General features: G+C 38.7%; 2 protein-coding genes across 4 annotated transcripts in view; both read left to right on the top strand.

Annotated features, from left to right (window-relative positions):
- LOC307164741 (protocadherin 8) overlaps nt 1–2,401 on the top strand; it is a 40,460-nt gene extending 38,059 nt beyond the window's left edge. The window contains exon 5 of the mRNA XM_079881801.1: nt 1,214–2,401. Within this exon, the coding sequence (XP_079737927.1) occupies nt 1,214–1,512 (299 nt within the window). The 3' untranslated portion in view covers nt 1,513–2,401. The remainder of the gene's footprint in view (nt 1–1,213) is intronic.
- A 3,087-nt stretch (nt 2,402–5,488) lies between these two features.
- On the top strand, nt 5,489–21,676 carry slitrk5b (SLIT and NTRK-like family, member 5b). Of its 3 annotated transcripts, none has more exons than XM_079881830.1 (3): nt 5,489–5,510; nt 16,801–16,939; nt 19,014–21,676. In XM_079881830.1, the coding sequence occupies exon 3, from the start codon at nt 19,048–19,050 to the stop codon at nt 21,562–21,564; it is 2,517 nt and encodes an 838-aa protein (XP_079737956.1). In that variant the 5' UTR covers nt 5,489–5,510; nt 16,801–16,939; nt 19,014–19,047; the 3' UTR covers nt 21,565–21,676. The 3 variants fall into 3 exon arrangements, with proteins under 3 accessions (XP_079737956.1, XP_079737958.1, XP_079737957.1); XM_079881832.1 differs by having other exon boundaries at nt 16,801–17,056; XM_079881831.1 differs by lacking the exon at nt 5,489–5,510 and having other exon boundaries at nt 16,719–16,939.
- The last annotated feature ends 1,928 nt before the right edge of the window (nt 21,677–23,604 follow it).

Raw genomic sequence — 23,604 nt, 5'->3', positions numbered from 1 at the left:
CAAAAGTAACAATCAGAGAACATTCAAAAATAACATTCAGAAAACATTCAAAAGTAACATTCAGAGAACATTCAAAAGTAACAATCAGAGAACATTCAAAAGTAACGATCAGAGAACATTCAAAAGTAACATTCAGAAAACATTCAAAAGTAACATTCAGAGAACATTCAAAAGTAACATTCAGAGAACATTCAAAAGTAACGATCAGAGAACATTCAAAAGTAACATTCAGAAAACATTCAAAAGCAACATTCAGAGAACATTCAAAAGTAACGATCAGAGAACATTCAAAAGCAACATTCAGAGAACATTCAAAAGTAACATTCAGAGAACATTCAAAAGTAACATTCAGAGAACATTCAAATGTAATATTCAGAGAACATTCAAAAGTAACGATCAGAGAACATTCAAAAGTAACATTCAGAGAACATTCAAAAGTAACATTCAGAGAACATTCAAATGTAATATTCAGAGAACATTCAAAAGTAACGATCAGAGAACATTCAAAAGTAACATTCAGAGAACATTCAAAAGTAACGATCTCATTATGTCTGAAAAATGATACAATTGAATGTTCTCTTAAACATTAAAAAAAGGACATTCTGAGAACATTCAGAAATGACGTTTTCATAACTTCATGGGAATGTTAGCAAAGATTAATAAATACTGACAAATGCATTGCTCGTTAATGTTAGTTTATGGGAGCTTGTTATGAGGTGTCACTGGTTTCCTTGAGCTCCTCATCAGTGTTCCATTCAAATTCACCTTAAATGTCCCCAACTGGTCTCGCTCAGTCAGGGATGTTTAATATTCCACAATATTATTGCTCTCCTGCACTGACACCATTATATGAGAACTGAACTGAGCTGGACGATGACATCACTGTTTTCTCCAGAGCGGATATATATATATAAATATACATATATATGAACTAAATGAATAACTTCTTTCAACAAAAATGGACCATCACTGAACGTCCTTCAGCTGGACTGTGACGCTATTCTCTTCTGGACACTAACTCTGCTGCATTATTCTCCTGTCGTCTCTGTAAAGCTGCTTTGAAACACTCAGTGCTGTAGAAAGCGCTATAGAAATAAATGTGATTCGACTTAAAACTAGATAAATTTACTTGCTTTACTGCCAGATTATGTGAGACTTGAAATAAGCATGAAAAGCCGGTTTGTGCAGTGCATTAATGCGTGTGCTGTTTCAGGCTCGTTCGGAGACTGGAGGAGTGGTGTGATCCAGACCCGTCACACACTCGCCCCCCCCGGCAGCGCATACACCATCGGCTTCTCACACACACCTCTTTACACCACACATCACCTCAACACACACCTCAACACACACCTCACTGCCCGGCGCTGGAACGAAGGCCCGGGGAGCGTGCAGAACCGGCCCATGCAGACGTTCTCCCGCACCGGGACTCTTCCCTCGTACTCGGCCCATCAGGAGAGCCGGAGCCGGAGCGCCGGGGAGCAGACGCAGAGCGAAGTCGCCACCAGCTTCTAGATACCCGTCCCGCTTCATCCCGGCGGATTCACGGAGGAATCATGTTCTTCCTCAGGGTTTCTGTCTCGCTTTCCTGCACAAACATCTAAACATTCTTAAATCAAGACAACTGAGAAGCAAATGACTGGAGATATTAAGAAAAACTTCTGCGAGTTTGTGTTTAAACAAGAGCTAATATCTGCCAGACTCAGAGAAATACACATAATCCGAAGGGAAAACAAGATCATCTCTCCAGTGACTGATATTAGCTCTTGCTTTAAACACAAACTCACTTCATTTTGATCATTTCTTCTTCAATATCACGTAAGATTAATAAGATTAATGTAGAAGTATTCGTAGTTCATGTTAACTAATGACCCTTTCTGTAAAGCGTATCTTGATGTAAGAACATGTAGATGTTAGTGCTGGACGACCAGAACACGTTCAGCTGGTTCACTGCGATTCAGACCCAACCGTTTCTATTTTTTATTTAAGAAAATAGTTTTTAAGAACAGCCTGTGAAAGTTAAATTGATATATTTGTTGTAAATATCTGTATATTTGTATATGTTCTTCTCACTGTTTGTGCCACTGATGTACATAATTCAGGAAATCCAGTTTAGTTTCTTTCATAGATGATGTTAGTTCTGAGTTTGTATATCTTTACTAAAACAAAAAAGTTAATTTGATGCTGTTTATTCCCACATATTATATTTTATTCTAAAGTAGTTTATATGTACAAATGTGTTTATGCACACAGATTCTAAAAAAAAAGCTTCTTCTGAAATGTCATAAATTTAAACCAGTTTGTATATTTGATCCTCTTCAGTTTTTAAAAGTTGTTCTGAGACTGTAAATACTTGTGTATAATTTCTCAGCTCAGTGACCCAAATAAAGTGCTTGTGAGTCTCTGCGTGTGTCCTGGTGTCTGGAGCGGGATCGGGAACAGAGTCATGTGACACCGAGGGTTCAGTGTGAACACATGGCCGGCTCTGGATGATCTGAGGAGCGAGGCTTATAAAGACTCGATCAGGCGCATTAGTGGAGTTAACGAGTTAAAGAGCTTGTGTCAGAGATTATGGACATCTTCAACACTAACATTAACACTCTACACATTATGACACGTCTCGGTTTACAGCACTAACATCTAAACATCAAATCAAGACTGGAGAAGAACAATCACTGAAGATATCACGTCTGCTTTCTGGTGAAGTGAGTTAGTGTTTAAAACAAGAACAGATATCAGTCTGAGGGATAATCTTCTTTTCCCTTTGGATTACGTTTATTTCTCTGACTCTTAGCAGATATTAGCTCTTGTTTAAAACACAAACTCACTTCATTTTGATGATTTTCATCAGATATCTGGATTTAAGAGTGTTTTAAGTAGATGTGCTGAGAAACGTTGAGGAGGAAAGTTTATTCACTGGAAGGAAGATTTCATTTGATTTCTGTAAAGAAACGGTTATCAACACATTTAATGAAACGTTACATTTTGAAGTAGAAAGATTGAAATAGTATTTTCCAGTAAAACAGTGCAATGATATTTACTTTATTTACAGCTTCAGAAAGATAGTTGTGCCAGGGTGTAAGAGATCATAAACAGCTCTGCTTCTGCTGAAGAAACTCAGATTCACGTCTAGGATTATAGAGCATTCATCAGGACTTTCCCAAACACAGATCACACACCTCCACTTCAGCGTGAAGGATTAGGAATAACACGTGTATCTGAGAGGTCCTTCGTTCGGAAATAAAGAAATCAAAAGAGCGATTCTGTGGTTTGGCTTTGGCCTGAAGGGATGTTTTCAATAACAGCAGGATCGGGATCCGGCTCATCCCACATGACAGATTTCCAATGGGATATGAAGGACAGTGCAGGAAAAGATCAATACGACATGAAATGGGTTATAGTGTTCCATCGAGGTCAGAGAGAGTGAATGAACAGGATTAAAGCTACGATCGTGCAGCTAAACCTCTTCAAATCTGCTAATAATGCAGTTCCTCCTTTTCAACTCAATTATTATTAAAAATAATGATGTTTGAGAGCAGCCTGTGCAAGGGAATGTCTTGTGCATATTAGTGTAATGTGTTTCTCACTGAAAGCTGTTCGTGCTCATAAATGTGTGACTTTATGCTCGTGATTCAGCAAATCCAGTTCAGTTATGAGTTTATGTCTTTAATAAAACACAAAATAAGTGAATTTGTTCAGAATGAGCACTTGCATCTTCTATTCACACTTATATTTCATCTGAATATGAATAATGCATTAAAAACTCTATACAGCTTTTGCTTTTAGCTTATAAAACAGTCATAACTTTATATTATCATTTTACTTCATTTACACCCTTTTTATTAATTCTGAAATTCTTTGAAATTTGAACTTTTTCAAGAGTTACAGCAAAAACCAGTGATGCAAGAAAGATATATATTTTTATCAATATTTATTAGAAATTTTATTTGAATATATCTATCATTAGATTAATTCAATAATATGAGAATTACCAGTAACTTAATAACTCATGACTGCTAACTTTATGAAACCTATATATCATAAACCCACACTTTTTCTAACTAGTTGATGTTGAACTTCTACATTTACAACAAGGTGTTTTTATTGCAACAGAACTGGATGTTCAATATTCATACGGTGGCTCAAAGAATACATTCGGGTTTTGCTGAAGGCGTTTCATAAATCATGCCGTGATTATTAAACATGATTCTGCTCTGAAAACTGGAGATTGTGACTGAAATGTCCTGTTCGTGTTTCATACTCTATTATTATCATATTCATGGTTGCTTTGTTGAGCTTTTCTTCAGATAAAAACAACACGTCCTAAAAGTAGCTTTTCATTTTCACCTCATAAATTCAGCAAAAGAAGATTTTTAATGAGTGCAGGATTATGGCTGAAACTGCTTTAATGAGTGTTTTATAACGAGTGATTCGCCTCATGAAGCAGCGTGAGATCTGACAGCTGTTAAACACATCACTGTTGGTATTTCCTTATTAAAGTCTCCAGGTTTGATGAGCCGCTTTATAAGACTCAGATAAAGGGTTGAACTCTTGTCAGTCCAGGACTCCGTCTATCTTCCACAGCAAATCTGTGCTGTTCCGTCAAACGCATGTTGAAACTGCCCTGAGATCTGCAGGTTTGGTGTGTTTCGTTCTGGATTCCTCTGATACGGAGGAAAGGGTTAATAGTTTTGCTTTATTAAACCTTAAACACAGAGATTTCAGCTTTACTGGAGCCGTCACTGTGTGATGTTCAACACGCTCAGTTACTATAAACAGTGCAGGAATATGTTCAGTGTGTCTGAATGCATATTCATAACGCTCTCACACTTCATAAACACTCTTCCGCTTTATCAAACACTTTAACTTTCAGAGCTGTGGTTTACTGCTTCACTGTCATAATGGCCACTTTATTAACATACTAATAATACTACAGTATAATATGAGTAAAGATGTAGATGAAGGGCTGATGGGGTCAGAAATACTGTAAATCTCTGATAGTCAGGACCATCACAGCTGAATTATTACACCATTATCATAATTAGACATGACTAACGCGGTCAGCAAGCTGGTGTATCACAGGTAATGTTAGTTTACAGTTCTAATAAACCCTAAACAAACAAACAAACAAAAACATTCCAAGAATGTTAGAAAAATAATCTCAGATAATAACCAAAAAGAACACAAACAGTCCTCGAGTGATTGTTCCCCGTCAGAGCATCTGCGCGAGTGAACAGCGCCACCTCGCGGCCACATGTGGAACAGCGGCGAGGGAGACGTGCGCAGATTTACACCATTCCTTTATGTTTCTCTGAAAATAATGAAAGGAAACATTTTTCTCACCTCCAGAATACGTATAAAAATAAATAAATAAATAAATAAAAAACGTTCTGTCGAGATATAGACAAAAAATACTAAAGCATGGCCTCTTAGGGCTTCCGTAGATTTAGGAACAATTATCCCAGCGAAGGAGAGTTTAGTTTCAGCCCTAACAGATCATGGACTGAGGTGAGGTGAGTGTGGCGATGCTTTCATAAAACAATAAAACAACTGCTTAATGCGGGACACAAGATCAGCTGAGAGAAATATTGCGTTGAACGGCAGAACAAGCTGTGTTTCTCCATCGGGTGTTGGTGTGTGTGTGTGTGTGTGTGTGCGCTAGTGTGAATGGATCATGGAGCTTCGAAACCTCTGCGAACGGGTTGTGATCTCGCGCGTCACCTGCCCAGAGTCACGTGGTTCAGTAAACGAGGCTTCGTTACGTCATCACTGTTTCACCGGTTCGCCAGCAGGGGGCGATGATCTCCGTGAACACGTGATCCAGTGTCTATATAGTTTATTATAAATAAATGCCATTTTTAATGACACATTTATATCATAAAAAGAAAGAGTTTTAGTTAATAGTCTATTATCGGCCAAGCTCTCCATAAAAGGCTTACAATTTTATAAAATAACACATATTAGACCTTTTTTAATTATATTAGATGATTTGATCACACTTTCAATAAAACATATACAATTGGTTTGTTTTCATGGCATTTTCCCCGTTTGATTCGAGCGAGTCGAAACAGTGAATCATTTTGCGCCGCAATCGGTTCAGTTGATTCAAAGCTTCGGAAGCCTCGTTTCTCCCACACGACAGTCTGCGTGATGGAGCTGTGTCCGGATATAACCGAGACTGCGGGATTGACTCGGTCCCAATGTAAAGAGTGCGAGTGTTTTCACACCCGACATTATGAACAGAAGAAAGTGCACTTCAGATGCCCGGATGAAGCACGTGATCAGCGTGGAATGCTGTATCTAACACCCTAGCAACTGCATGGCAACGAGAAGAAATGGTCAGGATCCGATTCAAATGTTATTACTTTTCTTCTGGAGACTCGGGATTATTGCGCCAGTCTGGAGAACATAGTCAATAAGAATATACAGTTTTTGATTAATTATCCCTCTGATGGTCTTCGTTTAGCAGTCACACTGGGGGCCTTCCCGGTCATAAATGAAATGACACCTAAAAATGAAACTTCCTCCATCCCAGTAAAAACCAATGCAAATTATTTTTGTTCTATAATATTTATTCTTTTTAATTTAGAATTTTGAGACAATTTGATTGAACTTATTAATATTTATGCAATATTTATAGTCCATTTTTTGCCATTGAAAATAATGATTTTTTTTTTTTTTTTTTTTTTTGATTTAAAAAAAAAATATTCTATGCAGTATTTTCGGGTAAAATAGAGACTAGGCTTTCAGGAAAAAAAAAAAAAAAAAAAAATCAATTTATTAAACATAAAATTAAATAAAACATGATATTGCATGGGTTTACCACTAGATGCCTGTATAGCTCTAAATGGAGATGTTTGTGAATTCTAGTTGTTTTTGGACCAAATTACTTACTTTTAAGATGTGGATTGAATGTATTTTTTTTAGAAATTGTCAAATAATACTTTTTGTCAAGGTTTATAACATTTTATTAATTATTCTTTTAATAATTTTAATAATTATTATATTCATTATATATACATATATTAATTATAATTATTAATTATGTTATGTTTTTCACTCTTGATGTTTTAGAGTTTCACCCCTTCATTGCTGAGCACTTTTTTTCGTGGCTGATTTGTAGAGAATTTTTGTGTTTTTGTCAATTTCCCATTCATTTCCTATGGGTAGGTCATTTTTAGCCTGGTAATACCAAACTCTGCTACTTCGCTTTGCTTCGTAGACAGAGTCTGGAATGGCATAATAGAGAAGTGATTTCTCTCTCGCGGGGGAGGCGCTTGTCTGAAGTTTAAAATCATTGGTTACCCGTAATCACATAACGTTTGGTGTGTTATGCGCATGCTCAGCCGCATCTAACTTCCACTGTAAACACATGTATGATGCGAAAACAAAACCATCGAGCGAAATACCGGAGTGAACATGGCTGTGCGCGACTTTTGCAGATTATGTGAAGTAAAAATCTACGCATCCACGGTACAATCAGTGTCTACGTCACGGCTCTCAGCCCGCCCCCTGTTCGCTGATTGGCCCGGCTGTTTTCAGGCCGGAGGCAAACGGAAAGCTATTACGCTGTATCAGACTGACTACAGAAGCGAAATGAAATTGAACGGAAGTAAGAAGTCTGACGTAGTCAGGCTAGGTAATTTTGACCGAAGACCAAAATCGTGACTAATTTTTTTACGACCACTTAGCATGCTCGGATCATGAACTCAATTTTTTTGTGTGTTCACATACCTAATGCCAGAAAAGTCACTAAGTTTCATAACATTCTGATGAAGCTGTGATTTTTAAAAATTCAAAACAGATTTTTGTAATCTGAATTTATTGGTGTGTATGTGTATAAACGTGTGTTTGTATGTGTGTGTGTGTGTGGGTGGGTGTGAATTTTTTGCACTCTTGATGTTGTAGAGTGTCACCCCTTTACTGCGGTGTACTTTTTTTTAGAATCGTGTCCGATTTGTAGATTGTACAGACAAAAATTCAGAGAATTTTTGTGTTTTTGTAAATTTCCCATTCATTTCCTATGGGTCGGTCATTTTTGACCGAAGACCACGAGTGTGACTCTTTTTGTTTACGACCACTTAGCATGCTCGGATCATGACCTCAATTTTTTTTTGTATTCACATACCTAATGCCAGAAAAGTCACCAAGTTTCATAACCTTCCGATGAAGCTGTGATTTTTAAAATTTCAAAACAGAAAATTATTCGGTCAAAAATGACCGAGGACCATCAGAGGGTTAATCAATTTGTGCACGCTGGCATGTTTTTAGTTTTTAGGTTTTTTGGGGATTTAGGCCTTAAAGGAGAACTCCGGTCAATTTTAACATTGAGCTAATTTTTTTGTACATTTGGAGTGCTGTCAATACAGAGAACAACGACAAAAATCTGTGTTGCCTACACCGAGTTATTCTATTTTTAAAATTTGCACCCTGTTGACTTCAATGGGGCAAGTACTAAACCTGCTTTTAGCCTCTTAACATCCTTTAAGTGTCATTACAAGTGCACAGGTCATGTGAGTGATTCCTTCTGAGTGAACACGGTGAATCTGACTGCAGTAGATGTGCAAGATATTAATAAAAATGATGTTATTTTAGCCAGCGCACATACCTGTATTTACATCCTGTTTTCGGTCGAAGTCCAAAGTAATCGATTGTCGAGTTCGCGCAGTTAGTTACCTATGATCACGCACGTGAACTCGGCAATCGACTACTTTGGACTTCACCCGAAAACAGGATGTAAATACAGGTATGTGCGCTGGCTTAAATAACATCATTTTTATCCATATCTTTCACATCTACTGCAGTCAGATTCACTCCTGTTCACTCTGAAGGAATCACTCACATGACCTGGGCACTTGTAATGACACATCAAGGATGTTAAGAGGCTAAAAGCAGGTTTAAAACTTGCCCCATTGAAGTCAACAGGGTGCAAATTTTAAAAAGAGGATAACACGGTGTAGGCAACACCGATTTCTGTCGTTGTTCTCTGTACTGACAGCACTCCAAATGTACAAAAAAATTAGCTCAATGTTAAAATTGACCGGAGTTCTCCTTTAATAATCAGTAAATTATGTATAGGGGAGAGCGGGACACACACTAGTTGTCACACACTTGTTTGAGTCACACAGATGCAGTGTGTCCAGTGGTGTGTGTGTGTGTTGAGTGTCCAGCAGAGGGAGTCACACAGATGCAGTGTGTCCAGTGAACAATGGTTGTGCGTGCGTGTGTGCGTGTGTGTGTGCGTGTGTGTGTGTGTGTGTGTGTGTGTGTGTGTGAGTGTGAGAGAGTGTGTGTGTGTGAGTGTGTGTGAGTGTGTGTGTGTGTGTGTGTGTGTGTGTGTGTGTGTGTGTGTGTGCCGTTCTCAGTGTTTCTGCGGCCGTGACCCAGTTTACACAGAGGAGAAACACCTAGTCAACATCTCCCAGTGCAGACGCAGATCAGTGATGACATGTGTCACAGTAATATCCCAGTGTGCGATATAAGAGTCTATTAGAAGCCGGGAATCGCGCTCGTATTCGCTGGAACACAACAGCACAACAGCGCTCCTGCCTTTGTGTTTCTGGAGACATGAGTCCGCTCTCCAGCACAAACATCCACACACTCTTCATCAAGATGCAGGGACTGGAGATGTTAATACTGTAAGATGATCTGTTAAGGGCCGTACACAGCACTCTATCGGCGCGCGCTATTCCCCAGCGTTTGTTGTGTTCACACCCAAGCGATTTTCGCTGACGATGAGCCGAGTGAACATGCAAATTCATTCCCTGACATTAGATGGCGCTTAATGTAAAACAGAAACCACTCCATAACAGTTCTCTTTTACCAAGATTTGTGTAGTCGCTGTCGTGTTAGTCATATAGTTCTTTATGTTCCGACACCAGCGAGACCAGCAGCTCTACACTCATCTTGCCTTGCATCTTCCTCGTCTTATTTCTCCCCGGCAGTGTAGACGCTACTCGGCGTATATCTTCTTCGCCGTTACGTATGTGTGCTCAGCAAGATCGTTTTGTGTTTGAGCGCCTCCAAGTTGTGTTTTACTGTAACTTCAGAAGCTCCAGACACGTGAACAAAAGCGACAATCTCATTGGTCGGATAGTTTCTGACGCGGCGCGCCAAACCAAAAAAATGAACCCGAGGCGTTTTTTAAAAATGACGCTTTTACGCGTGCCGTTTTTCACGCCGGTGTGCACACTCACATTGGCGCCCTTTGTTTAGTCACGAGGCGTTAAACGTCGGCGAATATCGCGCAGAATTCGTCCCGGTGTGAACAGGCCTTAAGACTGTATAATTATGTAATACCTGTAATAATTAATTTGAGAATGGAGTTCTGTGAAACACCAGCACAGCTGACCCACAGATGGTGTGTGAAGATCGCTGACCTCTTCTTCATCAATAGCCCAGCCCAGAGCTGATGTCACTTCCTGTCAGGCTCTAACGAGGACGCCGGCTCTGATTGGCTGTGAGTCTGACGAGAGATGAATGGCCAGCGATTAGACTCGCGTCTCGTTCTCCTCGTCTGTGCTCGGGAAGAGTGTTTCTGTGTTAGAGATGTGGATGTGTCCCAGAAGACGTCAGGCAGATTCATCAGTGCGTCAGATCGAGTTTGAGGGAGAATAGCAGTCATTAGAGTTATAGGCTGATTGCTGAAAGCGGTGGTGTAATGCCCTTTCCACTAGATGTAAAGTAAGTCTCTGATGTCCCCAGAGTGTGTGTGTGAAGTTTCAGCTCTAAATACCCCACAGATATTTTTATATAGAATGTTAAAATTGTCACTTTTTGAGGGTGAGCAAAAACGCACCGTTTGTGTGTCTGTCCCTTTAAATGCAAATGAGCCGCTGCTCCCGGCACAGGGGGCGGAGCTTCAACAGCTTGTGTCCTTTTACCTCACACACACACACACACACACACACACACACACACACTCACACTGAAAATATCAAAAACTTTTAGCCTTTTATGTTCAAACCGAAGTCGGACAAAGATGGAGAGACTCGAGAAGAAGTGACAACATGTAGAAGCAACAGGACATTTCTGAACGGTTATTGATGAGTTTATGCAGCTGATGTGTACCGTATTTTCCGGACTATAAGTCGCTCCGGAGTATAAGTCGCATCAGTCAAAAAATGCGTCATGAAGAGGAAAAAAACATATATAAGTCGCACTGGACTATAAGTCGCATTTATTTAGAAATTTATTTCACAAAATCCAAGACCAAGAACAGACATTTAATCTGGAAAGGCAAGTTATTCAACTACACAGAACAACAGGCTGAATAACGTTAGGTGTCCGGTATGTTAACGCAACACATTAACAGTTATTCAGCTACACAATAACATTAAGAACATATACCTGGGAGGCTGAAATAGGCTAAATTAACATAAGCCAGCGAGCCCAACAAGCAAGTTACCAATAAACAAGTTCACCAAGCTCCCGCGATCTCATTCCACATCATTTTCTTCATCCTTGGTGTCGCTTTTGAACAACTCCGCCAACTAGAGCGCCCTCTAACGGCTGTAGACGGTAATGTTTTCTCTTGGTTCATCTCAGTCTGAATTAATTTTGATATATAAGTCGCACCTGAATATAAGTCGCAGGACCAGCCAAACTATGAAAAAAAGTGCGACTTATAGTCCGGAAAATACGGTAGTTATCTTCTAGTCATTGATTAGCATATTCTGTCTTGATAATCTATAAATCGTGTCCCGGGGGCGGGGTTTATGTAAATTCTAGGGTTGGTGATGTCACTAACCCGGGAGGAATGTGGTGTAGTCTCTACCAGCCGTTTGTTGTAGTCCTTAAACAGTGATTTCTTTATTAGTAAATATCTCCCTTTGCTCTGAGCTTTGAGTGTTGTAACTTCGCAGATGTTGTTTATGCTCAAACAGCAACATTACACACTAACTAAAGTTAGAAAAGTCAAATCATAATCAAGTGTAATTTTCTGCACTGCATCATGGGTAATGTAGTTTTTACTCCCGGAACCAACAGTAATTAGAATAAATGCATTTTGAAAATAGGATTATTTAAATAAAATCAAATAGATGCAAATAGTTAATTATAAACCATGATTTTTTGATCTGACCTGTTTCATGAATGTATGAATGACAAATACGCATCAGTTCATGGTAAAATTGTGTAATTCAATTTTATTTGCAATTCAAAGATACATAAATCTTAAATTTAGGTCTAAATATTACATTTTTATTTCTTAATAAAAATAATTTATTTCTTCATTTCTTTTATGTCTATCCACCTTTCTTTATAAAGCGCTTTTTTTTTACAATGCTGATTGTTTCAAAGCAACTTTACAGAGATAACATGTAAATAATGTTTGTTTCAGTTGTACAGATCTAGATTAAAGGAGACATATCATGCTTTTAAATCGTTCCTTTTTACATATAAATCATACATTTGTGGTCTATATAAAGCAGAACTGCAATGCTTGGGTCTGAATTCCTCATTATTATAGCTCCACAGGCCCCTTTTCTGCCCCTTTTCTGAGGTGCTTCTGAGAGCAACTCGTTTTGGTGCGGTCTCTTTAAATACAACTGAGACACTTCATACCCCCCCCCCCCTCTCTCTCTCTCCAGGTGACACTCGGTTCAACTCCACCCCGTTCGGCCATTTTTGTAGTTTGATAGCAGAGATACGATTATCTAGCGGCACAGAAACTTTTTATTCACACGTTATTAACAAAATGTCAACAACGGAAGACTTGTCCAGCCAGCCTTACATGTTCGAGCCAGAGTCGGAGCCGGAGCGAGATGAAAATGAAGACGACGAACCTGCAGAACAACGTCTTCATATGGATGTATCGCAATGGTGTGTTACTGTATTTACACATGAAACTTTGGTCTTCCGACCTTTTACCACCGTGTCGATTTATTTTGATTAATATGTGCGAGGGAGAGAGAGCAAGACAGCGTCTAGTTTGGAGACGGTGTCTTGTTTACACTTTCGCCTGGCTCCGAAGAGAGAGAGAGAGAGTGCGCGACCGGGTCTCTCTCTCTCTGCTCGTTCTTTCAGTTAAACATGCGCCCTGTCACAAGCGCGGCAGTTCATCTACATTAGACGGTGTAATGAAGCGTGTGGGTTACTACATCCAACAACCGAACATTTTAACTTACCCTCTCGTAACTTCTGCATGCTTTAGCTTGGACTACAAAATTGCAGCGAGAAATAATAATGGCGGATTGCTCGAAGTGTTGGGCCGGAAGTCAATGTCCTTATTTGGCAGTTCCGCTGCAAATACTGTGACGTAATAGTTCACAAAACGTCATAGATAACAGAAAAATCGGAACAGGTTGAAAAATAAGACCAAAACAGAATATAAAGATATCAACGAAGCACCTGAAGAGAATAATTTCAACTTTTCTGTACTTCTAAACACTCCAAATATACAACAAAATGCATTTAAGGGCTAAAAAAGTGGATTTAGCATGATTTGTCCCCTTTAAAGTTATTTAATTATTAGGTTATTATTAAGGTATTTAGGTAAATGACTGGATTGTCGACTGATTATGGATTTGGTGGCTTTGAAAGAAATAATAATTATGGGGCGGTTTATGTTTATGTTTATGTCGTGCTCATGCTCCGCAGAAACGGGACAGATCAGTCATGTGACGCGAGGAGAATCTGCACAGATGTTCAGCACACACGCCTGAGACTCCAGGGACTGAATATGAATATATATATTCACGTTTATATAAAACAGTGAGACCTCTGTGCTGAGGTTTGAACATAAAAACTGCCGTGTTTCCAGGTTTCTGTTAGAAATATCCCGAGGGATATTATTAAAATGATTTCTCCTGCAGAAAACAGAAAGAAAGACAGATATAAGAGCACAAAATATTCTTCCTTCCATAACAAACTTTTTGACACTATGTATATCAGCCAGTTTTTGGCCATGGGATTATGATTATCCGCCAATAATTGTGTAGACTTGGCCGATTAATAAGAAGTGTTATTTCTTTTATCAGTTCCAAAATCTCCTGGCAGCAACAATTACTGTTTTAATGAGTTTTAGAGTACATATTGTCCAAGTGTTCATTTGATTTCTCAGTCATATTGGATAGATAGATGGATGGATGGATGGATGGATGGATAGATGGATGGATGGATATTTGGATGGATGGATGGATGGATGGATGGGTGGGTGGATGGATGGATGGGTGGATAGATGGATGGATGGATATTTGGATGGATGGATGGATGGATGGGTGGATGGATGGATGGGTGGATAGATGGATGGGTGGATAGATGGATGGATGGATATTTGGATGGATGGATGGATGGATGGGTGGGTGGATGGATGGATGGATGGGTGGGTGGATGGATGGGTGGATGGATGGATGGGTGGGTGGATGGATATTTGGATGGATGGATGGGTGGGTGGATGGATATTTGGATGGATGGGTGGGTGGATGGATATTTGGATGGATGGGTGGGTGGATGGATATTTGGATGGATGGGTGATTTTTTTGATTTTTTTCTGTGGACAATTTTTTTCTGTGGACGTCACAGCATTATTGAATTGTTTCCCATTGCAGTGTGTTATTGTGATCAGCCTCTGATCTGAACATCCAATAGTGCCTCTAAATCACCATAATCATTCAACAATCCTATGAAAAGCTTCATACTTTCAGATGAAATCAAATCAGAGTGCAGTGCATGCTGGGAAACGTCAGGATATATGCATCTTCTTCTTCTGATGTTGATTCCAGATGCGTCAGAAGTGCTGATGTGAGGATTGTGTTCAGGCGTTTGCTCATGAGTAAATGATGCATCATTACAGTGTGAAACTAGAGCAGCTTCAGCTCATCTGTGCTTCACCAGCAGTAATGTGGAGGACACGGTTGTGCAGCGGCTTATTAACATCAATGACAACACTCCAAACATCTAAATCTAAACATATCCAAATCTAAACTTATCTAAATCTAAACATATCTAACCCTAAACATATCTAAGTCTAAACATATCTAAATCTAAACATATCCAAATCTAAACATATCTAAATCTAAACATATCCAAATCTAAACATATCTAAATCTAAACATATCTAAATCTAAACATATCCAAATCTAAACTTATCTAAATCTAAACATATCTAAGTCTAAACATATCTAAGTCTAAACATATCCAAATCTAAACGTACCTAAATCTAAACATATCCAAATTTAAACATATCTAAATCTAAACATATCTAAGTCTAAACATATCTAAATCTAAACACATCTAAGTCTAAACATATCTAAATCTAAACATACCTAAATCTAAACATATCTAAATCTAAACATATCCAAATTTAATCATATCTAAATCTAAACATATCCAAATCTAAACATATCCAAATTTAAACATATCTAAGTCTAAACATATCTAAATCTAAATCTAAACATATCTAAGTTTAATCATATCTAAATCTAAACATACCTAAATCTAAACATATCTAAGTCTAAACATATCTAAATCTAAACATATCTAAGTCTAAACATATCTAAATCTAAACATATCTAAGTCTAAACATATCCAAATCTAAACACATCTAAATCTAAACATATCCAAATCTAAACTTATCCAAATCTAAACTTATCTAAATCTAAACATATCTAAGTCTAAACATATCTAAGTCTAAACATATCTAAGTCTAAACATATCCAAATCTAAACATATCTAAATCTAAACATATCCAAATCTAAACATATCTAAATCTAAACATATCTAAGTCTAAACATATCTAAGTCTAAACAAATCCAAATTTAAATATATCTAAGTCTAAACATATCTAAATCTAAACATATCTAAATCTAAACATATCTAAGTCTAAACATATCTAAATCTAAACATATCTAAGTCTAAACATATCTAAATCTAAACATATCCAAGTCTAAACATATCCAAGTCTAAACATATCTAAATCTAAACATATCTCTAAATCTAAACATATCTAAATCTAAACATATCTAAGTCTAAACATATTAAAATCTAAACATATCTAAGTCTAAACATATCTAAGTCTAAACATATCCAAATCTAAACATATCTAAGTCTAAACATATCTAAGTCTAAACATATCCAAATCTAAACATATCTAAATCTAAACATATCTAAGTCTAAACATATCCAAATCTAAACATATCTAAGTCTAAACATATCTAAGTCTAAACATATCCAAATCTAAACATATCCAAATCTAAACATATCTAAGTCTAAACATATCCAAATCTAAACATATCTAAATCTAAACATATCTAAGTCTAAACATATCTAAATCTAAAACTAAACATAAGCAAGTTTCTGTGCTGAAAGTCTTTTTTTTTTTTCTTTATTGTGGATTTAGAGTTAGTGTTAGTTCACAGCAAGAGACACAAAATATGTTTAAGCTTTGCTTGAAAAACTATCTTTCTTTAAAAAATAATGACACTTGGTTTGATGAAGGTTTACTGAACAAGATGCGAAACGTATAATTTAATTTAGAACTTTCAGTACGTGCACATATAGCAGTTTGAATGGACATCAACTGAGGATTTATAATTTAAAGTATTATTGAATGACATAACCGGTTGATGTCCATCAAATTCCAATGTTTCCTATTTTCTTTATAAATGTCTAAATGTCTGAATGTCGGGCATTAACTAGCCGGCTCTTTTTACTTGATCTAATGCAATGACATCGAGACAGTTATAATGACTGAAGTATCCAAACACTGGTGATTTCTCCTCTCATTGACCCTAACAGTGTTAGATTTCATCATCATCATCTTCATCATCATCATCAGGGTTTTGTTCCTCCTCCCACTTCTAGTCCTCGTCATGTCAGTGCACGAGCACGAGCACGAGCATCACTGTTCGTGGACGCGAGATGAACATGTAAATCCAGGATGATCCTCAATGGAGAACATCTGTCCAGATGAGAAGCTGGTTTTCCTCAGCGCTCCTCGCGGGTAAGACTGGGAACATCTGCATGAACATCTGCATGAGCATCGCGTATTCACATCGATCGACTGCGAGAGGCGCGATCAGGAAGTTATTGGCGAAACTCATCGCTAGTAGAGATTACAGTGAGTGAATGGATGTCAAATAGTGATGTCTGATGTCTGCCTGAATATAATGACATCGATCAGGATCATATGGATCATAAGGATCTGTAATGCACACGAGCGAGTGGCTGTGCGCGCGCACGAGAGAGAGGCGTTCAACGGCGTTCAACTTTTCTCTCGTTATTGTATATTTCCTCAGTTCAGCTCTGGTGATGCACACTCATTCCTTCATTATAACAAGGGTTAGTTTGTGAGAAGCGTCAATATTCGCAGCTAACAAAAATATGTTCTAGGAACGCTTTGATAACAACCCATTATTTCTGAATGTTCTGAAATTCTTGTTTATGCAAAGGTTAGCAAAAAATGTAAAATAATGTGCCGTTTTATAATTTTACATGCATTATGGAAATGTTACTTTTTGAACGTTGAATGATTTGAAACAAGCAGTAATGCTTAAAAAACGCTTTTGTGAGAACGTTTTGAGAACTTTATTTGTTGCATGAACTTCTCAGACTAGTCTTACAAGTTAGTCATCTAAATTTTTCTTCCAGACTGGTAATAGAAAGGCAGATTTGTCTAATTTGAATCAGAAAAGGACTGATTAGTTTACATAACGATGAACGAACGTTCTATTAATATTAGGCTACTGGAAGAACGTTTGTTCATAACGTTGAGATAACCTTGACAGAACGTTCCCTGTTCGCTCGTTATCGCGTTTGTTACACGGATACTTGCAAATTAAGGACATATACACATTAAATATTAATAAAGTTTAAAAAAAAATTCACATGTAAATAAGTTCAGAAATGAGAAAAATGTCAATTACTAGGCTACATAGAAATGGATTATTATTATTAATCTTCATTTAAATAGGCTATTATTAATGTGAAGTTAATTAACTGGTTATATCTGTTCAATGCTTTATTGTGCTCAACGTAAAAACAATGTTACTTATGGTTGATAATCGTAATAATAACCATTTTGAGACACAAGACGACGCAATTAGTAATTAGTGTGAAGATCCATATGACCCAAGTCCCTCTGGGAACTTCACATTTACATGTCGGGAAGTCGTAATTACGACATCAGATGCTTTCGAATCAATCGTTTAGAGCAAAATGACAATGCACCTTTTTTCTGTAGCAAAAAGATGAAGAGCAAAATCCAGTTTCCCACTCGTAGTTACGACATAGTGATAGTGATAGATATACAGTAATTGTGATATTATGCATGCTTATGTAGTGAGATGCATTTAGTATATGCATGCTGAATTGATGCTTGCACACATATTTCAAATCAGGAATAACTTATCAACAGTATCGTAAATTCTGATTCTTTAGCTTCATTTGCTCACAAAAAAAACAAAAAAAACAAGATGCATGTCGTCTTCCAGACAGGTCCAGCAATGCACATGCACATTCTAGCACAGAAAATAAGCAATGCTTCTGTGAAATGAGTGTCTCTGTAAGGCGGGACTGAAGCCATCACACTGTCTTTTATATACTATAGACCGTCCACTGTCCTCATGACGTCCCGTGTGCCTGAATCAGAAGAGTAGCACTGAAGCAGAGGCGTTTGTCTCATGTAACACACGTCATCACGCATATCGCTCGTTCTGGCTTTAGTGTGAGCACAGCGGCAGTGGTGATCCTGCAGTTACATCCGAACCCTACACACATCTACACACTGTTTAGTGCCGCTTCTGGCTTCAGATTTTACATTGTGCATCAAGTGGCAATGCAGCTTTTTGTTTGCACTAAAGTAAAGAAAAAATGGCACACATTGAAATGCACTAGTATTTTAATGAACTGCAATATGCATAATTCTTAAAACAACATAGTAGAATGACATATCTATGTTAGTTTTTAATATTTCAGTGCATGTGTTGAAGCTTGGATGCACTGTACCTAATGATAGCAACAACAGAAGTTTGTCTTTATTATTGTTTAATTTGATATTTGTGTGTCTCTCTCCTCAGATGACAGCATCTCTCCTCGACCCCCCCCGTCGTCATGAACATGCAGATGTGGACATCGGCCGTATGGACTCTCACATCAGTCTTCAGCTTGACTGAGATGTTTGATGTGTACGGAGATATATGCGGAGGCCTGTGTGTGTGTGAAGAGAGAGAGGGTGTGTTCACCGCCAGCTGTGAGAACAGAGGGATTAACAGTCTGTCGGAGGTGATGCCTTTACACTTCACTGCGTATCATCTCCTGCTCACGGGGAATCTGCTACAGAAAGTCTCGCTCAACGACTTCGTTCAGTACGAAGGACTCACTATTTTACATCTAGGCAACAATGATATATCAGAGATCGACGGTGGTGCTTTCAACGGACTTCAGGGATTAAAACGACTGCATCTGAACAATAACAAAATCGAAGTGTTGAAGGACGACACGTTCCTCGGACTCGAAAGCCTGGAGTACCTGCAGATTGACTATAATTACATCAGCCACGTTGAAGCGAAAGCCTTGAGTGTTTTACGTCACTTAGAGGTGCTCATCCTCAATGACAACCTGCTCTCCGCTCTGCCCAACAACATCTTTCAGTTCGTTCCATTAACGCATCTCGATTTGAGAGGCAATCAGCTCAAAGTGCTTCCCTATAATGGGCTTCTGGAGCACTTGAGCCGGATCGTGGAGCTGCAGCTGGAGGAGAACCCCTGGAACTGCTCCTGCGAGCTCATTGCACTGAAAGCCTGGCTCGAAAGCATCTCCTACACGGCTTTGGTTGGAGATGTGGTTTGCGAGACGCCGTTTCGTCTTCACGGTCGAGATGTAGACGAGATCTCCAAGCAGGAGTTGTGTCCTCTGAGAGCCATCGCGGAGTACGACGTGCGAGCAGAACCGGCTCACGTCGGCGAGATCCTCTATAAAACCACACCGGCGACTTCCATCCCGGGCTTCGCCTCCTCGACAGTCCTACGCTCCACTAAAACCAGCCGAATCCCGGGAAAACTCCGCGTTAAGCCGACTCCGCGCTCCTCTAGCAAGCCGCAGAACTACGGCCCGATGTTAGCCTTCCAGACGAAGTCGCCGGTTCCTCTGGACTGTCCGAACGCTTGCTCCTGCAATCTGCAGATCTCAGACCTCGGCTTGAACGTGAACTGCCAGGAGAGGAAGATCGAAAGCATCTCGGATCTCATTCCCAAGCCGTACAATCCTAAAAAGATGTATTTAACGGGGAACTACATCTCTGAGGTGTGCAGCTCTGACTTTGACGGCGCGACCGGACTTGATTTGCTCCACTTGGGGAACAATCGCATATCCGTCGTTCATGATCGGACGTTCAGCCAGCTTATACATTTAAGACGATTGTACTTAAACGGGAACTTGATCGAGCGCCTCTCCGAGGATATGTTCTATGGGCTACAAAGCTTGCAGTTTTTATATTTGGAGTATAACGTGATTCGGGAGATTGCGAACGGTGCTTTTCAACAGGTTCCCAATCTTCAGCTTCTGTTCCTCAATAACAACCTCCTCAAGACTCTTCCTCCGGGCGTCTTCCACGGATTAAACCTCGCGCGAGTGAATCTACGCAACAACCACTTCCGAAGTCTCCCGGTCGAGGGTGTCCTGGAGGATCTCGCGGATCTGGTGCAGATCGATCTCTTCGAGAACCCCTGGGATTGCTCGTGTGTCGTGGTGGAGATGCGAAGCTGGCTGGAGAAACTCGGCGCCGGGATCGTTTTAAACTCCGTCGCGTGCGAATCTCCACCGAGGCTCTCGGGCGAAGACATGCGCTTCATTCGCTCTTATCAACTTTGCCCGGAAACCTCAAACGTTCAGTCTTCTGTAGCGTCGCCTTCGGAGGAATCCATTCCCGGAAGCACCATCACTTTAGAAACTTTGGATTATGACGTGCAGAACCCCACGGTTCCACTCTCAGTGCTGATCCTCGCCTTGCTGATGCTCTTTATATTATCCGTGTTTGTCGCGGCAGGGCTTTTCGCTGTTATAATGAAGCGCCGGAAGAAGTCGGAACGGTTAGCCTCGGTAAACGCCGGCGCGGTTTACACCGATAAGACTAGATCGGCGGCGAGCCACATGTACGAGTTCATCCCGCCGCCAGCCGAGAGCCTAGCGAAGAATAACGCTGAGGGAAACGCTATGGAGAGATACAGGGACTTTGAAGAACTCAGAGTTCTAGCGTCGAACTCGGATGATGAAGTCCGGAGCAGATCCGAGTTCAGCGCGGGAACGCCGGATACGCTAAACACACACTCGCTTCTGGACGACAACTACTTTTACCGGGAGATCTTGGCCAGGGACCAGCCGGGCTCGTACAGGGGGAGTTTAGCATGCAAGCATCAGTACCTGGATCATCCGTACTCGAGTCCCGAGCGGGTCCCGGATCAGTTCTTGGATCCCGAGCGGGTCCAGCAAACCGTGATGTTCTGCTCCCCGCCGGCTGCCGTCTACATCGAGCCCAACCGGAGCCAGTACTGGGAGCTCAAAGCCAAGCTGCACTTCGAGCCCGACTATCTGGAGGTTCATGAGAAAAGGACAACTTTCACTCAGTTCTGAAATATATGTATTTGTCTTCATTTTCTTTAAAAAAAAAAAAAAACAGTTGGGGAGAAACCGTGTTTTCTGAGCGATATGAGGGTGAATCTCGTGCACCTCAAAGTTCAAAAGAAAGACAAGTTGTTATTTTGATGTTTTGACAATTTTATATTTATAAAGATTTTCACTTTATTTATATTTTTATTATATTTTGCCTATATTTATTACTATTATTTTTATTTACTTTGTTTGATTGCATTGTGCCATTATTTGCTGGACACAGTTTCCCTCAATTTCTATTGTCAATCGAGTTCATATTAATGTGGAAACAAACTATTATTTAAATGGTAAATTTAAAATAGTTATACATCACAGTAGTATTTGACGTACTGCTTTTAATGCACTGGGAAATTTTAATTTAAATTCTAATATTATTATAATAATATATATATATATATACTTAATAATAATATAATACTTAAACTATTATATTATATATATATATATATATAAATTATATTAACCTCCTGCTCGTGTGTTGGTCAAAATTATTTTTTTTATGAAATGATTGCACTATATTTTAATTCGATAATGTTTTTTATTTAAAATATATATATATATATATTTTTAGGGGATTTTATGGTACTAAATTATATTTATAAAGTAGTTATAATCCATTTATTCACTTTTTGAACTTAAACTGTGTTAAATCTTGAACGCTTTAGAGCGACAGACTGAAGTTTGGTCTCTTTTTAAAGACGACACTTGGCAGATTATTGATGAAGTGAAAAAAAGTTTAAAAAAAGTTAACTTAAAGTTACATTTATTTTTTATGAAAAATGCACAAAAATACTATTTTCAGTTTTTGAAATATATTGTTTCCCAGAATGAAAACCATAAATCTAAACAAGCTGTGCTCCAAATTTGATGTTAATATCTCAAAAAATATGCTTTCAAAAAACGTAACATTTTGGTCAGAAATGACGAACCAGGGCTCAAGTTTAATCTCATTTACATTATAACATTTTTTAAATTGCAAGTTAATGTAAAAATATGTTGCCATAACTTATTAATTGTATTATTATTACATCAAATACATCATTCAATTATTTAAAAAATAATAATATTAATTTAAATGAATGAAAAAAAACGAAAACGAAACGTAAAACTGTCTCCATAGAGCAAATCTTAATGATCCATAAAACACTTTTTTTCATTTTTGCTTTTAAATTTTGGGGTGTTTTTGTGAGATTCACGCCATATTCTCTCATGCATATCGTGTTCAAAAGTGTCATTATATGCTTCAGTATCATGAGTTTAATACGTCGTTAGGTCGATGGATGATTTCTGTGTGTGAATATAGAAGTGACGCTCGTCTTAAAGATAAAGTTATTTATTATTTCAAAGCACCTGTGGCCAAAAGAGACAATCGGTTTCGTTGTGTTCTTATTTGTGTATGTACACATTCTTTCATAAATCATCTGGTGTACTTGCATACATCGATTCTGGAGATCTTTGCACTTTTTTTGCTTAAATTCTATTAAGAAGATTTTTGTAACATTTATATTGACAGGTCAGTCACTTTTTAGATGTAATTCTGCTGGGAAAAGGGTGACGTGTTTTTATTGAGTTTTTTCTGAGTATGTACATGATCTAAGAGGCATATGCACTGAAAGCACAAAGTGTCCAGTATTTACCCTACAGTTGCTGTGCAATATCGTAACCTCCCTTTAAGAGTGTCCGCCCACGTCGGCTAATGCGAATCTCCATGAGAGCCGACGACGACGACAGGGAAACCGCGAGCCAAACCCCTCCAGCTCTCGGCGTTCTGATGAGTGACTCAGTGAAGGAAACAACAGCCCAAGCCGCTTTTACACCAGAATTTGTTATTCAGCAAATGCCAATGAAAATTTCATGCAGGGCTTCAGGCGAGAGAGTCTGGAGAGATTGTTATGCAAAAACCGCTGCGGAACATCAGTGTTTCTTCTCATTCCTGTAAAATATTTACAATTATTTCATGCTTTTTTAAAGTCGCTGTCATGACTATATTGTGTGACTGTA

This window comes from Squalius cephalus, assembly GCF_949319135.1.
Source record: "Squalius cephalus genome assembly, chromosome: 9".
Classification (NCBI taxonomy): Eukaryota; Metazoa; Chordata; class Actinopteri; order Cypriniformes; family Leuciscidae; genus Squalius; species Squalius cephalus.
Note: the sequence above shows the minus strand (reverse complement) of the source record. Positions and strands in the feature narration are given on the sequence as shown.

Coding starts and splice junctions, on each gene's coding strand:
- slitrk5b (XM_079881830.1), top strand. CDS start 19,048: ATGAACATGCAGATGTGGACATCGGCCGTATGGACTCTCACATCAGTC.